Here is a 17,724-nt window from a genome sequence, read left to right on the forward strand (position 1 = left end):
GTCACGGGGGGAGCCAGAGTCTATCCCAGCAAGCAACGGGCACAAGGCGGGGTACACCCCACATGAGACACCAGTCCATCGCAGGGCACACACAGACACACCAGGCCAACTAACCTACCAGTACAGTACGTCTCTGGACTGTGGAAGGAAAGCGGACCACCAGGAGGAAACCCACGTGAACATGAGGAGAACATACAAACTCCACATAGACAGCACACTGGGAATTGAACTTGAACTCTATTGCCATATGTAAACGATACATGTACTGGTACAATGGAATTCTTACTTACAGAAAGTCTCTCGATTGTTACAAAAAAGTGTAAAACACAAAGTGCAGATAGTGCATCAAGACAACGTACAAACAGTAGACAATGTACAAGTAAACAGTCAAAGGTAAACAATGCAGACACGTAAGCAATGACTGCAGATGTGCAATAAATAAGAAATTACAATGAGGTAGGTGGTGTAGGTGTGGTCCGAGGGCCATGGCCAAATGTGGGGCTGCTAGCTGTGTTACAGGGTGATATGGCTGCTGGCTATAGTTTATGGTTTATCATTTCAAAAGTGAGGGAAAAAAAGCTCAAACGTATGGTTTAAGTAGACCACCATTACTCAAACTGCAGTAATGGACAATAATCCCCTGGAATGTTCTAGAAATTAACTAGTTTCCAAATGAGACTCGCAACACAGTCGTTGCTCATTAGTTTTCTTTACCTTTCGTGAACTAATTTCGAAGTTTGAATTCTGTAGTCTAATATTACTGTATATGGACAAAATGATATAAAACCTGATAAGTAGCAGCGAAAAAAAAAAGGGAAAGTGACACTTGACTGGCGTAATGCATTCCCGAGTTCAAACATCATCACAATCACAGATCAGTACAGTTGAACCTTCTGGTCTCAGCGGCTCTTGAAAACATCTACAACACACCAGCCTGCAGTGGTTCCCCGCCTGGTGGGCGGACCTGAGTTTCACGAACAAGATCCCACAACATGAATTATCTGGGTGTCACGAATCCGCGATACTTGACACAGCACGCAGGACGAAAGCCGCGAGGGGACCAACTGGGGCGGCGCGGAAACCCGTAAGCTTCTTACCGCGGGTCACACCGAAAAGCGTTATTTGAAAACTAGCGATAGTATGACATTCATTTTGACAAAACCGAAGTGGAACTGATCTGCTTAATGTTGAAAGGGAACGCACCAGCTGGCGAGATGTAAAACTATACAAAGCTGTGCCATTTGTATCCTGTGGTTCTGAGTCTGCGGGGGAAAAAAACGACCTGTTTTGGATCAGCACATATGAACACAGTGATTACTGCAGAATCACGAGAATATTTTTTTTCAAGACTATTTTAAGTCCATGCAGCCCGGTAAATGTATTTATATACTGGGTCCTGTGCCCAACAAGGCCACTGACAGAAGATTTCTCAAACTGAGAGCAGAATGACAAATCAAAGCACCACTTTATCGCCAGGAAAATGAAAACTGCAAACAAGTGTTTGACCCTCTAGTCAGGTCTCTGAGTTGGTCCCCTCAACCTTTCAGGAGACAGATGAACTGAATACATACCAGCCTGAAGTGTGGACAAGCCTGGGCCAGCAGGTTATGGTTGTGTTTGTGTTTGTGTTTGGTTTGGTGGACCGATGTCCCCAGGTTACACTGCTGCTGACAAGTGTCGTCAATTCCTTCAAGCGGTGAAGGACTGCAATACAACCTTAACAGCACTGTCAAACTGGAAATGATAACTTGAGTCAGAATGTCTAGGGTCTTAATATATTTAAATACAATGCAAAGCTTAACTGCGTTTGTGGGTATATTTTTTATAAAGTGTGCACAGCTGACATTTTATTTAATGTTTTAAAACAATCAAAAAACGTCAACCTGAATGCATGTAGTTCAGTATGGAATTAGCAGGTATCGTACAGTATCTCTGCTCTCCACATATTACGGAGAGTTTGAAAGCCACAGACATTTACCCGTCGTAGGAAAAACAGGTTTTTAACTAGCCGGCACACCGCTGTGTACAGGAATCAAGACGGCATCATAAAAGAGCTCAGGGACAACGAGAACGTAAAGACGAGCACTCCCAGAATCCCAATTCAATTCAAAGGCGATGAAAAGCAGGGCACGCACGCAGCCTAGCTTAAAAACAGCAGTGCTAATGAAATACACTGTGGTGTTCCTCGTCTGCCTGCAATATTGCCCCTGTGCTCCCGTGAGAATTAAGTCAGGCGTTAAGAGAGTTCCCTTCGCCTCATCTGCGTGTGCGTGGAAACGAGCAGCGGAGCTCAGGTGTAAAGGGGCTCTCTCCGAACAGAGGCTCTAGAGCACAGCCTCTGTGCGGAGGTTGATTAAAACCCCTGCACGAATCAGTGGGGAGGGAAAAAAGTGCTTCCAGCGTGTGCTTCTAATTTGTATTAAACCGTTGACATCAGCCAAAATCAATCAATACAGCACTGGCTCCCTGTGATCTTTCAATTAGACTTCAGCACAGGAGGAGCGTCGAGGGAAAATATTCCTCGGGCGCTTCAGAATTCCGCGGTGTGACATCAGCTTCGGGAAACAAGGAGGGGAGCAGAGCTCAGCAGCCCCGAAGGTCTCATTTCGTACTGAGCAGTAAGGAGTGGCGCATTGAGTTTAAACATTTAAGGGGGTTAAGAAATCGACGCCAGCTTGCTTAAACCATCACGTTTTCAACCGTCGGAAAAAAACAAAACAAAACAGGCACTAACGTCGGACTACAAGAAAGAGGTACTGTTATACGCTTACTCTGAGCAAACTGCAGTTCGAAGACAAGTAAGCCCCAAGTATAACAACACTCCGTTTTCCTCTGGAAAGAAATCGTTACAGACTTAAAGGTCAAATGCAGCACTGAAGAGCTAGACTAAAACGCTCCCAGCCACAGCTCTTAGCTCCAAAGATCTCTCTCAATATACACGCACACCACATCCTTAAATCTTTCCAGGCACCTATCCGCAGCGGTCAAGACGCACAATTCCCCGCCACCCCGTACTGCGTCAGAACCTGGTGCTGGACTGGTCAATCTGAAATACGGTACCGTGGATTTAGAAACAGGAATAAAATGTTCAAGGCTTCCCTTTCGTTCGGACCTCCTGGTTTCCCAGCAGGTAGCCCCGAACTCGCCCCAGGTCTTGGGCTGGGATGCTTTGCTTACAGTACTGTCCCTGCCCTACTCCACTGAGACAGCAGTCCTGTTCAATTGGGCAGCCCCGGAAAGATAAGATCTTCCCATTACCGTGCAGCTGAAAGAGGTGAAGCCGTGTCAAATTCAAGCGACAGGCCTCAAGGACAGGCTGTGTCCTACTGCCACAGGTGATGCGGATTTTGTGACTGGAGTCTGCCTCCGACCTCCTTGGGATGCCTAAAAGTGAATACGCTGCCAGGACCACAGGACAGAAGACACCTCCTCCTACTCATGGCATGTTGCATGCTCCCAAAACTGATTTACATGGTATCCAGGGTTTATGCCTGTGTGGAGGGGGAGGGGGGGGGAGATTGTTAGTCTCTGCCCGTTTTTTATTTTTGCATCCCTCACACCTGAGAGGCAGCAGTAAAAACACGAACAGGGAGGATCTGCGCAAACGTTTGAGAAGCAGAACCCAGCTTTACCTTTCTGCACGAAAGCTGAAAGAAAAAAAAAAGAAGCTCGCCATATTCAGGCAGCTTGTACTTGCGCCCATCTGAGGTTTCCCTTGCGGAAAAAAGGATTCCCATTGGCAACAAAACCACCACCCCCCCCTTTTCATAAATACATCACAACCCGATACAGCACAGCCAGGCTCCAGATTCAATCCGAGGATAGCGATAAGCAGCCCAGCTAAAAACAGCAGTGCTAATGAAATGCACTGTGGGCGCACCTTGTCTGCCACTCTTTATTTATATAAGCACTGCAAAAAAAAAAAAGTGGTTGAAAAGTGACTGCTCAGTACAGAACAGGAACACAAGAACAGTCACAAAGGGCCATTCAACCGATGACGGTGGTGTTCTTGTTCGGTGGTGATCCACCGAACTGATCCACAGCTCTCGTCCAGTCGTTTCTTGACAGAAGCCAAGTTATTGCCATCAATACCTTAGCTTGACGGCTTATTCCCACAGCACTTTGTGTAAAGCAGTGCCTTCTGTTCACAATTTGCACTTCCCCGTGGCTTCTGCTAGTCCCCTTGTCCGAGTTTCCCTGCCAATTCTGAAACAGTCCATTGATGATTTTGAGGGCGGCACATACTTGGCTCAGATCCCCTCGCAGTCTGCGTTCCAAGTTTACAACAGTTCGATTTTTAGCCTGTCGGTATAGGACATTTCTTTGAACCCAGGAATGCATCTGGTGGCTTAGTTCCAAAAGCAGAAGGCGTGCAGCCTTATTTTACGATCTCAGAGTTCAAAAGGTTGTGAACTGAATTCATACGCGACAGCATTTATTTGCGAGTGAATTATGGCAAATGACTCGTTAGCTAGGGCTGCAGATGGACCTATGCATTAAAATTCTCACAGGTGACTTGAAAAACCTACTGTAACTACTTGGCTTTTATTTCAAACTGGCCCTGTCACGCAAGCAACTAGTGTTAAATGGATCTTAAAGGATAATTAAGTAAATCAAAATGACATCTATTAGCTAAAATCCTGACCAATTATGAAACAGAAATTCCTTTCCACAAACTAATGTTCTGAGAATTCTGGGAATTCTTTGTACTCCATGTGTTCATCTGGTACTGTAAGCTGTAAACCGCATTGCTAGGGCTAATGTGGGCATGTAATGTAGAGTCATTACATTCTTTGCCTATTTTTTCCCCCTAGAGTGTTATTTATGAAGACAAATCCTTCTTTCAAATCATTTGCCCACTGTATTACATGAATCTTTGTTTTACAATTGTTCTGTCCACTAATGATTTATTAATGAGAGAAAAGCATACATGCTTTGGTCTCTCATACTCTTCCACAAAATACAAAGTGTTGTACTTATGTCACACTGTAAACAGTAAACAGCCGCCCCTCATTATTTGTAAATATTGTTACTTAATTAGCTGTGGGTGTACAGATTATGCCTGCACAAGGTCTTCTTTAAGCCCGTCTTTTCTGAGAGGCTTGACCTAATCTGTTTGATCTTGGTAAAAGACGAATGCCGTAGCTCACGAGAGCAGGAGACCACGACTGGCTCAGCAATGTCTCTCCGGCGCTGATCTTGAAGAAAACCCCTTACCTCCTTGCTGGCGTTCGTTCAGAATGGGAAAAAAAAGTGCAACTGCGATTTGAAAACCATACTGACTGCTTCAGTATACAACACACAGAACAGGTGGGGAAGATCAATATACTTTATAGATAGCGATCAGACGCCAGAATGCAACCATTGACAGTGCGCCCGCCTTTATACGCACATATACTTGTTGCAAAAATTCTGTTTTTTTTCTTCATAGCAGCCCCCTCACTACATAATGTCCATGTGCGCAGAGAGTAAAAACATATCTCATTAGTACGCAAAGACTGCCAGAACAGAACTTAACTGAATATTATTTCATCTTCGTTTCATAACGGAACATCTTAACCCTGGTTTCTGAATTAATGTTCGGTAAAGTAACTAGCCATCCAAGATCAGCAACAAGCACAAAGATGTTAACCCAGGTATTTCCGAACTAGTCAGGAGAAATATAGAATATATGTCACAACTTTACTGCACCTGAAAAACACTTTTGTTTATGTTGTGATGCAAAGGGCCCACTTGTAAATTTAAATGATGTTAAAGTCCAGTTTTGTTGATCAGATTGTTTTTAATGAAGATGATGTCTAATTTGTCTAACCCTGTAAGAGTGAAAACACATAAGTACAAGCCTGGGCAAAGTGGAACCAATCAGACATTGGTCCTAATTGTCTCTAAGTTGAGCACAAAAATGTGTATCCTCAAAGGGCTGTCCACATGGGCTGTAAAACAGTTTTCTGAAAGCCTCCACAAATCTCGTTCTAGCATAAATTCAAACTGTAGCATTAGTGTGGCATCTCATCCCAAGCAAGATCAAGACCTCATTCTGGATAACTATAGCAATTTCAATCTGTTTTTTTTTTTTTAAACGACAACTGAAATTGTTATACTAATCTCGCAACTTTAACATCATCATGATGGCAGGTCAAGTAACATGTTGGTGTTTGAGAACGTGGGCCCAATCCATGGGCTTGTTTGGAGGGAATGGAAAAAGATTTCATGGGAAACAAGCGCTCAACTAACAAACACTTGATGCACGAGACGGTGGGTGGTGTATTCAATGTCAGGCTGACATTCAAGAACCAGGAAGAAACTAGTACGTTGGGCTCATGAATAAGAGATTAAAAGGGAAATTATACCCAACTGTCTGCTACTTACTGTACAGAAATCGTCACAGCAAGACCACCCCCCCAAAAAAAGAGAAAACACTGGCCACAACGTACATTGACAAGTGCTTCACAAGCCTGGAATCTGTCAGGGAAAAATACCACTACTGCCCAATATTATGGAAAAGCAGGAGATTCTCCAACGTGCTGCATCATATGTAATATTTACAAAACACATTAATATGAAACAGCACTGTCCAAAACACATTCATGCAGGTGGACCTGTTGTGTGTTTATGTGTTCAGCCAACCCCAACCAGGAGTTTCCCAAGCTCAATCAGCCAAGTCTCACCAGGCATGAGTGAGTTTGAGTCTCTTCTACCCCTAGGAAGCCACAGACATGCTTGCTGTCCTTACTCAACTGAATCCTTACTTGAACTAACAAGTGGCTTTTTGGAGTCTTTTCGCACTTTGTACTTGCACAGAATTCGCTTTGTGGGAGCCTTCAGAAAAAGGATCCACAGCTCACGAGGACAGCCCCTACACATTATCCATACTGTACCAGAAAAGAGGGACCTTGGCCCCCAGTTCCAGGGTTTGTAACCCCTGTACCGAGGTATCTCCAGCCTGGCACAGATGTGCGACCCCTGGGATGGCAGCCCAAACAGTGCCAGGTGTGCCCGCAAGGCAGCCTGGAACTCCCAAAACGTCGAAAGATCGGTTACGACCTCGAAGGAGCCGGAGGAAAGCGGAGGCGATTAGTAATTGGAGATTCAAAACTGACGGGAACACAAACAAAATATTTAGCCATTCCAATACTGAAATACCTACTGAAGAAACGGCCTTTTCCAGGCCAACTCCACTTAAACAAAACAACAAACTAACATACAATTTCAGACTGTGAAAGCAATCTAAGCTGGCACACCACAAAAAAAAAATGGAGAGACATTTCAAATATGCATGCCAGAGCCTCAATGTAATCACTATCCCCATATCGTCTGGGACACATTTCAAAGGACTTTACAGCAATCAATTTAGCACCAGAGGTGTGTGCAAAGTGCAGCAATCCTCCCTATTGGCAAATATAGGATTGGTGTGTAAGATAAGTAGTACTGATAAGGAACTGAACACTAAGGTTGCAATTCAAGAAAAGGAGCAACTGAAACACCAACTGGGTATTAAATCAAAAGCTCATAAAAGGAAATCTGATTTTAAAAATCGTTCTGGTACAGGAGGCATGTGAACCAAAAAATAATTAACTTTCCTGTTAGAGATGGTTAAATTCAAGAGACCAGAATGTGAAAGAAAGTGTCTCAAGGGCTTATTCTAAACTTTAGCTGCAGTCACTTCCTAAAAGCATGGATTCTGCATCCAGGAGTGGACTGTGTCACATGTGCGTTCAGACCTCTCTCTAGACTAACGGGATGAGTGTACTGCTTGGGTTAAGTTTAGCCGATGTGACGTCAGCTTTAAACATTTGATCCTCTTGGTCACTCCAGATAAAAGAGCCTCGTCACGCTCCCTCACACTCGACTCACACTCAGGAAAGTGTATCCACAGCCGTATTAATATGGTGCCCCGGGGTCTGACATGCTCCACAAGATTCATATTGGCAAATAAAGTCAGTCAAATTCATGATAGCATTGAATGAGAATTTGTTATAAGACGTGTGAATAATACAGCATGCAGACAGAAAGACTGGGAGTCACAGAACAGTATCCTCAGTATTCTCCTCAATAACTGGAGTGTAAGTCCTGTCCAACATGATTTCTGTCAACTAGAGAGAACGTGCGTGTTTCTAAAGTCCCCTTCAGATACCCGAATATTAAGTATATTGGTTTCTCAAAAAACAGATTACCATCTTCCCCATACTACTGTAAACTTTTGGAAACCTGGTGCTTATACCACATCGCCCCTTATATGCTTGGAGAACTAATCTCTTCACAGCTCTGAAAGGCCATTTAAAGATGCTTTTCAGACACAAATGAGAAAGCATTCACATTTTTCTGCATTACACTATGAAAGCAGGCTGCAGAGCTGCTGAAACGTTTTCATGTCCACAAGAAAGACTGAACTTGGGTCCCCATGACCAAACAAGTGCTATGCAGTCAGCCAGCAATCACTCAAGTGGAGTTCTTTTTCAGTTTTGTATTTAAGAAGTTTTGAAAGTTTTGACACGATAAACAAAAACTACCCAAAAAACAGCCAGAGAACAAACAAAATCTCAAACCTGCTTATGCCCTTTTACAGTTTTCTTGTTGAGATAAGAATAAAGTCAAACTGTGTGATAGGAGTACAATAATGTAATCACAAAATGATCCTGGCGAGGTGTTGAGACTTGTGGTCTCCAGGATCTCGTACTATAACTAACAAACTGCTTTTTGCCAGGTTAACTGGCTGTGAATGGGCCTAGATCACAAGAGACAGGGCACTGACTTAGCATACCGCTGACACAAAGACTTAGCTCTCTTGATAAGTGGGGAAAATTGGTTCCTTTCTGCGTTTCACATTAATTTTCACCAGGCTTGACGCTGAAAAGACTGAATCACCTCATTATCTGTACCCAACCAACTCTCTAAATCAATTTTCACTACGTTCCCATGCAACAGTCAAAGTAACTCGAGTGCATCACAGTCCACCATGAATGAACAATTCATCAACATGATGCCAAAAACATGTGGAACAAACACACATACTGGATTTGCTCAGCCTTGTGCATCACAGTGCGTCGTGGAAGATGTATAAGACCAGAAGCTTATTATTATACCACAGGGGTTTTGAAAGATCATGGAAAGGAATGGACAGTTCTTCTGTGTCTGAGGATGCATTAATGACAATAATCAATGCAACAATCAATTGACAATCCTACCATTTTCCTGCACTATGGAGCAGATATACTGCATTGTGCACATATACACATCCAATGACAGATCTGAACTCCGAAGTGCAGTCGATATTCATAAATATGTATAGAACATACCTCAAACAAACGTGCTATCAATGACACACATCTGTGCTCACACTACAGCAGAAGGTGTGCTTCGAAAGAAGAAGGCTTAGTCTTCAGCTGAAAGTAGTAGTATTATCACCTTGTAACCTGAGCCCATCAAAACTTGGATGCAAAGCAAGACTACAGGTGGCACTGATCCCTCTGGACCCAATTTACCAAACCAGTGTCCCAGCTGAGGTGACCAGGGACCTGTGCTATAGGAGATGCTGTCCTTTGGATGAGCTGTTAAATCAAGGTCCTGACTGCTTAGTCATTAACTGTCCAAGTGGCATTATTCCAAAGGGCAGGGGTGTTAACTCAGGGGCCCAGGCTAAATTCCTCTGGGTTGCACAAGGGCTCTTGCCTGTCCCGCAGTGTAGTGGAGCTGCTGTGTGTCACCCAGGTGGTGCTACACTCCAATGTAGCATAGTGCTCTGTGATCCTTTTTTTAGATTAATATTATGTGAACGCACAAAATTAAGCGCGCTGAAAAAACAACTGCTGAGGACCGAATTACTTTTTCACAACCCCACTCGGGGGGCAGCAGTCACAAATTCTGAGACTGGTTATAAAAATCTCAGTAACAAAAGAAATTAATTGATAGAATCGCAATAAATTGACAAATTCCACATTAAGCGTCCAAAGAAAATTGTGAACTTTGCTGCCACTTGTCAAAAACCTCTGGTCTCACCACGGGGGAGAGCGAGGGTTTGTTCGAACTGTGACGTGATGCGGCCCTTCCTGCTCACTAGTCCCCATAATGACTAAATGTAATGTTAGAGCAAATAAGTAGAGGTTGTGCAGCAGACATTGCGCCACAGAAAAGTTCCAACGTGATCTGATAACGTGAGAGTTAACAAATAGGTTGTATTTGTTGACACAGCCATCTCTGAGTTGAAAGCAATATTTATATTGGATTAAAAAAATGTATTCACAAGCCTCATCAATGTTTACAATGAATAGGGCCGCTTCACCTTAGTGGAGGTTTTGCTGCCTTATTCTGAATCACAGAATATGGAGCTGCATGGACCTGGAAATTTAATCAAGTAAATTGGAGGTTTTACAAGCTTCTGTGTACATTTTGCTTTTGCTGTGATTTGAAATGCACTCATCAATGCTCATCAATTTCTAACCCTGAAATATAAAAATTGCCCTGCAGTTCCCCTTACAGTGGCAAATGTTTCCGGCAAGACGTAAAGGAACCTCAATACCAATGAACTTGAATCTGCAACTGCAGCACAAATGAGGCATCGGCGCCTGCGTGCGAGGGGTGCATGTGGAACCCCTGTTTTTTTACCCAAACAAAGCACCCCACCAAGACCCACTCAGCATGAGCCCATCAGCCAAAAAGGGGGTTGAGGAAATAGAAAGTTTAAAAGGGGATCTTTCAGCAGCAGACGGCAGAATAATCACACATACTGTACACACAAATCTGGTTCAGAATATGTACATTATATGCAAACATTGGAGCGGCAGCTCTGTGGCTAAGGATCTGCGCCTGTGGCTGGAAAGGTTGCCAGTTCAAATCCCGCGGCTGGCAGAGGAATCCTACTCCGTTGGGCCCCTGAGCAAGGCCCTTAACCCCAGCTGCTCCAGGGGTGCCGTATAAATGTCTGACCCTGCGCCCTGACCCCAAGCTTCTCTCTCCCTGTCTGTGTGCCTGTGTGTCTCATGGAGAGCAAGCTGGGGTGTGCGAAAAGACGAATTCCTAATGCAAGAAACTATATATGGCCGATTAAGTGATCTTATCTTATCAGCTTTGAACTCATGCTCCTCAGTCACCAGCTGAAAGACCAGCGTCTACTGTCTCCTGCTCCAACCCCACCCCATCTTTAACAGATTCAGATTCTGTTACAGGTCACGACAATCAGAGGAAACCCCGTCTTCCATTACTGGATGAATTACAGCACTTGTCTTTCTCGGGAGAGCGTGCGTCCAAATTATCTCCACTGCACTGTTCCCAGAGGCCCCTCACATAATGGTACACATTCAAGAGGAACGGCGTGAATGAGTACCAGACCTTATTGCTTCAAACTGGGTGAGCTCATACTCTTTCATGACATTCTGCTAATGTCAGTGCTTTGTCAATATTAATAAATTAGGGAGAGAGCACCAGCTGCACTTAGATTGAACAATTTGACATTATATTTGAGGGGTAGGGAGGGCTGTTTATAACTTCAACATTTATGCGTTACAAAAGGACAGAAGTCAAACTACACCAGACTGGAATTGTGAAGACTCTCATCTGTGTGCAATTTGGCATTAAATTATACACACATCTAAAAAAGTTTATTTTGTATATTTTTGTATTTATAATGAGGATATCATCTTTTAACTAAATATGAAAACAGCTTTGGTGGCTCAAAGCCTATTAGATAAAACAGCATTACCAGATTTACCAGAGACATGAAACAGGTCTTGGTATTTGTCCAGCTGTAGAAAATCAAAACGTTTTGCTGCAGCCAAGTTTTAACAATCATTTAAAAACAAACCTCCTCAGTTTGAGCTTACAGTTGAGTTGTTTTCAGATTGCAGTTTTGGACTGTTCACTGTCACCGTTTGTCTCATTGTGAACTGTGCTTTTGATAAATGCAGAATAAGAATTAAATATGTGTTTTTTACCTTATCTCCTCAATTTGTCTCTTAAAACAGAATGAAAAATAGGGCCACACTAGAAAATACTTACAGCAGGGAAAACAATGGTTTTATTTGCAATACTATGGGAGATATGAAAATAGTCCACTGAACAGCAGGTTCAATGTGTTATTTATTCTTTCTAAAGATTTATGAAAAATTCAAAATACTGGAATGACTCATCACCGTTTTCCCTGTCATTGTATGTGATAAAAAAGCAATAAGTAAAGTTAAGTAAAAATGTTATTTTTTACATTTAAAAAATAAAATGACACCCTTTTCTAGTATAATTCAGCAGTTTTTAATGCATTTGGCTCAGCTGTTAAAACACCCCATAAAAAAAAAACACTTTGTAGGAAGATTTAGTTCGGTTGCACCTTTTCTGACATATTTCCTTCAAATTATTTAAGCTCCAAAAGTATTCAAATGAAGTATTCAAATAAGAGTGAACTGGGCGTTCACAGTAAAGTATGTGCACGAACAATCAACAAGAACTCAGAAAAAAATGTCAAACTTCAAGAAAATACTGCATATTACAACGGATATATTTTAAGTGTCGAATACTTTATGAGTTCAGGTGGGGAGCTGTGTCAGCATGCGTAGGCTGCAAAGGAACAAGTTAGAGGCTTATTCCATGCTGAAGAAAGAAGAAAACACTACTGAAGAAGGCTCCACGGCCGAAACGTTGCGCTTTCTTTCCTCTCTTTTCAGCATGGAATAAACCTATTACTTGTTCCTTTGAATACTTTATTATACTAAAGTTTTTTAATTAAAATAAAGCATCAAAATTCTCTGGCTCAAGACTGTGTCTTGACGTTCTGCCCTCTTCTGACCTGCTGCATTATGAAATGAGCCCCCAGGCCACAGTTGGGAATATTGAACTATTGAACACACATGGTGTTGGTGTTGGTGTCGGTGTTGTGACACGAGGGCGCAGGAGCTACTGTAGCACTGCTGCCTCAGAGCTTGAGCCCTGGGTTTGACTGGACCTAGGGTTCCTACTCTAAGTCATGACCTCCTCACTCTTCCACCTTCATCAACCAGGCAAGAGTTGACGCTCTTCCTCATGGACGGACAGTGTGGCTTCCTTCCAGATGGTAACAGACTCGATGTCACAGCTGACACAAGCCATACTGGCCACGTGCAGGACCCCAGCGCCCTATTAAGTGACGTAACATTGGGATTTCCATGTTCCTGCCCACTACCTGCAGATATGACATTCAGTACACAAAGCAAATGGTTTTCAATGGTCAATCTTGGGCTGACAAAAAGCACCATACATGATAAAGTGATATCATAGATGATAAAGGATGATCACACAGCAGCACCATCCTGCAAGAAATTCTCAGATTTAGTCACGGTTGAAAAGAATATTGTTTCTGGTGACTGTTTACTCATGGAAAATGCAGCCTGTCGGCACCTGTCCACCACACTGGATTTCCACAACTAGAAGATCATCCTGGCTGGTGCCAGTTACTACCCATCCCTGTGAGGTGTACGTTACGGATAAGCTTGGTTTGTCACGCAATCTCACTGACAGAGTCTAAACGAACCAGCTCGTTCAGTCTGCATTTTACTCAGAGGACAAAATCCCACATGAACGGCACACCACTGCTGTTTCTTTGGCCCACTGAATTAAAAGAAAAGTTGCAGAGGAATACCACTTGAAATTGTTCAAGTGTTGCGTAAGTGCATGCCTAAACTGGTATCTCAGCCTCACCCAAAACCTCTCCCACAAAATACCCTTAAAACAAACAGCCAAAGACAAGCCAGCACTGTGGAAGGAAACTGGTTTGGTCTGGGAGCCACAAAGATCACAGGAGAAGATATAACAGAGATAAGTGTAAAACCCCAGATCTCCACTACTACATTACCAAACCCTGGACATGCCGTTTCAACATAAACTCTTCTATAGCCACCAACAAAACTTGTGCAGTGTATTTGTGCTGCTATAATGCAGAATGCTAGAACCAACATTACCAAACATTGTCAAAAAAAATTTCATAAGCACTGCATTTACCACCAAAAACATGGCTCTTCAGAGTTAATTCTCAAGACTAGGTTTGAAGACACCCTGATTACATCAAACCAGCCTCAAGGCTCACGTGTATATACTTAAAAATGTGAAATGTATTCGACAGATAATTCAGTTCCTTTACAATCAAAAACATACTGTGTTAATATGTTAGCAATACTGAGTGTGACCCGAGTTCCCAAATTTGGAAATACAGTAGCATCATGTGACTGAAGTGGCTGCAAAAAACAAAAACAAATCAAAAGGCCAAGATATGCAGACTCTTGAGGATGTGTTATAAGTTAATAGGGCAGCCACTTGAGCAGAGCTTTCAAACTGCTTACAATGAGACTCTTTTGAGACAAGCTGTTAGTATGTCCTTTGAGTCCCTCACATTAGGGATAAGTATGAAGAAAGTCAACTGATACCTTCAAACAGATGTTTCAGAGTCCCTCAATGCAGACTTAACAAAACAAAGGCTTCATTACCCCACAGTCAATCAAGTTACTCCAAGTATTTGATATGGGCAGGTCGCTCAGTGTTTAAGTGCAAAATGAAAGGGTGTTGTGCAAATATACAGGCTGAGGTTGAGTATGTTGGAAGTCAACTCACAGACTGTGGTGTAGCTGTGTGGATTCCTGTGGGAGTGTTCTGTCATTAACGTAACGTTATATTTAGTTTGAATGCATCCTCTCAACAGTAAAGCTGTTTGGATGCAAAACAAATTTCTGAGAAAGCAAACAAGAAATCTTATTGTATTGTAACATTGCTAGCATCAATTTCCGAGTGTTTTTTTATGGATTAATACTTACTGAAAAAGCACATCACTGTATACGACATCTGAAAACTGAAAAAAATAGAACTGCTCCTTGCCATCGCTTTTCTCTACCATCCCTAAACACAGCGCTGAGATAAACAGGTTCATGCTGTGTAACGCAGTTGCTGGGTGTAAAACACGTTGTTCTCTGGTCCTAATTATTTCCTGAATTAGTGGAGGTACGTTTAAATACCACTTTGAAGCCGGGCCGATGTTCAACAAGACTAAGCTCCAGGAAAGAAAATAAAGCCTACGGATTATCCATCTATCCATGTTTGAACCGTTCTCCCAGTTCAGGGGCATGGGGGAGCCACGGCCTATCCCAGCAAGCAGAGCCAGGCTGGTGTACAACCTGGACACCTGTCCATCACAGACACGCACACTCACACCAGGGAACACGTTCCAAGAAGCCAATTAACCTACCAGTGTGTCTTTGAACTGCAGGAAGAAACCAGTGCACCCAGAGGAAACCCACACAAACCTGGGGAGAACATGCAAACTCCACACAGACAGCACCCCCAGTGCAGAATTGAACCCAGGACCCCAGTGTTGCGCATCACTATGCCAGTCCATATCGATTACCTGAGAAAGTAATATTCATTTGAATTAGTTTCCCCGAAGACTGATTTAATATTAGTAATAGTAGTAACGAACTGTAAATACCGTACTGACTTGTCATGACAGGCCAGATGTCACACTTCCGTGAGAAGAAAAGCCTTACTCCTTTCACTGCACGTATTTGAAGTTGCGTGGGGGGCCCACGGGAGACACAAAGCGCGTTTGTGTTTTGAATACAGGGCTAACTGGAAGCCAACAGACGTGTTCTCTGTATTCGGCTGTTGTTAACTGTATTGTTGACTGCACTAACAATTGTCGCCGAGATGTTAATAGCGTTCACGCCAAGCGTTCGTCTGTTTTCCAAGGCATCGATCTGGAGCTGTGATATGATCCGTGCACAGCAGCGACCAAGGGTGTCGGTTTGTTGGTACCCTTAAACCATTGTTTACCCAGTGCAATGTTGCAAGGGCACTGAAGTTACGATGCAATTTTTTTTTTCTAAAAAAGGAGCTCGCATAAGTCATGGTTCTGCTCTTCTTTTACAAAACGTGACTGCACAAACCACTTAACACCCCCGGACACATCGTTGATTTCAAACGGAAGGCAAACGCACAGCTGCCACCGATCTTATCTAATCCAAGCTCAAACTGTCATGAAGCGAGATAGCCGTCAGAAAATGTAAATGATAAAACTTAAAAGGCTTCCATGATCCATCCCGTATGAAAATGGGTAGACAAAAGGAACGGGTCTTTTATATTTCGGTCATTTTAATCGATTAGACACACACGCCACAATTCTTATAGAACTTGATTGTAACTTGTTCTAACATTAATTTCAGTTCCCGTAAATAAATCAACCGAACGTCAAAACAGATTAGATATCGTTGTCAATCTTCCAAAATTAATGCAGAAGGCAACTATAAAGGTGGGACTGAGGATTACCTAAGGACATTATGAATAGGGGGGACAAGAAAGATTTAGCGAGACGAATGAAAAAGTAGAAAGCCAAATTTGCCGTTCCGTTGACACCCGGACGTTTTCTTGACCACAAGGTTTTTTGACCGTGCAGTGTATCAAATAAATACGTTCACGCCTCAAAAAAAAGCCACTCGTTCAACTTCATGCACGGATTCAAATCAAACTGGGCAAGACAGGGCGATATCCGTACCCTACTAGCCAAACACCCAAATCTGAAGAAGTCGACAAATGAACCAAACACACACGCCACACACTCCAAGAGATTGTTGTGAACACGAAGACATTTCAGAATCGTTTTAATTCGGGCTCTGCACCAACGCCTGAAGTTACCGGACAACTTTCGCCCTGCAAATATTTTTGCGACACGGCCGGTGTCACGCCGAGATCTGCGAGGAATCGTGACAGAGGCTTCGGCTGGGGTCGCTTTTACAGATTAAAGACATGAAGACGTGCCTCAGTTCCCGATGCGAGGATGCGAGAATGACCCACATCGAGGACAGAGACGCGGATCCAGGCAGCGAGGAAGAAGACTGCCCTGCAAGCAGCCAACTCCCTCTCCCCCAGTGTACAGAAAATCCTGAAAATATCCGTACAGCAACTTCCAGTCCCTTTTTTAGTGGCGATTTCAACGCATCGCCAACAAATCTGCTTCGCTGTTCTAGTATTTTTACCCAATAGCCTCGCAAAGAAAAAAAAAACCACACCGAGTTACAAAAAACAACAACCTTTCCTCGAACTGCAAATGACAATTCGGCAGATCCCCGAGATCATTTCCAAGAATGAATGAAAATTTAACACTCAACGTCCACGGCTGGCAAAAGACCAGATTTACTGGAAACCGCTACGCTCGGGTGCAAATAAAACCAACACAGTGCAAACAACGTTTTTTTTTTGGAGGGGCAGAAAAAAGATCAACAAAATCCCCAACATCATCCACATCGCGTCGTGCCCGAGAGAAGCAAAGAAGAGAGACTTGGTCATCGCGGGTGACCGAGCTGTGCAACACGACCTGCGGACGCTCACATAACGCTCTGTACAAGAAGCTCGGCTTTTTAAAAAAAAAACACAATCGGTGCGTGTAAAAATGTTCATGCATTACCTGGTCTATAGGGAGACTGATGATATCGCTAATTGGCTGCAGCAGGGTCGAGCCAGTGCAAGAGGATATGGTTGCTGTAGCCATGATTAGGAAGGTTTTTTTTTTTTACAAGATCCCCCTCTCTCTCTCCCCCAGTGGATCCCCAGATTCGCCTGCTACTAGCTGACAGCCAGCCGGGCTATAGCTCCGCCGACAGCCAACAGCCGCTCACAACAAACAAACCCTTTTCTGTCTGCGGGCCAATCGTTCAGGGGAAACTGGCGGCTCTCAAATCCAATCAGAGGAGGAGGTCGCGGCGGGCTCTGCGCTGATGTACAGGG

General features: G+C 43.4%; 1 protein-coding gene across 2 annotated transcripts in view; it reads right to left on the reverse strand.

Annotated features, from left to right (window-relative positions):
• Window positions 1-17,544, reverse strand: part of LOC148675329 (membrane-bound glycerophospholipid O-acyltransferase 2-like) — a 136,953-nt gene extending 119,409 nt beyond the window's left edge. Inside the window, exon 1 of one of the 2 annotated variants that reach the window (XM_088626568.1) lies at window positions 17,405-17,544. In XM_088626568.1, coding sequence (XP_088482694.1) covers window positions 17,405-17,488 — 84 coding nt within the window. In that variant the 5' untranslated portion in view covers window positions 17,489-17,544. The remainder of the gene's footprint in view (window positions 1-17,404) is intronic. The other variant, XM_088626570.1, reaches the window with a different exon arrangement.
• Between the last annotated feature and the right edge of the window lie 180 nt (window positions 17,545-17,724).

This window comes from Lepisosteus platostomus, chromosome 3, assembly GCF_059453375.1.
Source record: "Lepisosteus platostomus isolate fLepPlt1 chromosome 3, fLepPlt1.hap1, whole genome shotgun sequence".
In the NCBI taxonomy this organism is placed as follows: domain Eukaryota; kingdom Metazoa; phylum Chordata; class Actinopteri; order Semionotiformes; family Lepisosteidae; genus Lepisosteus; species Lepisosteus platostomus.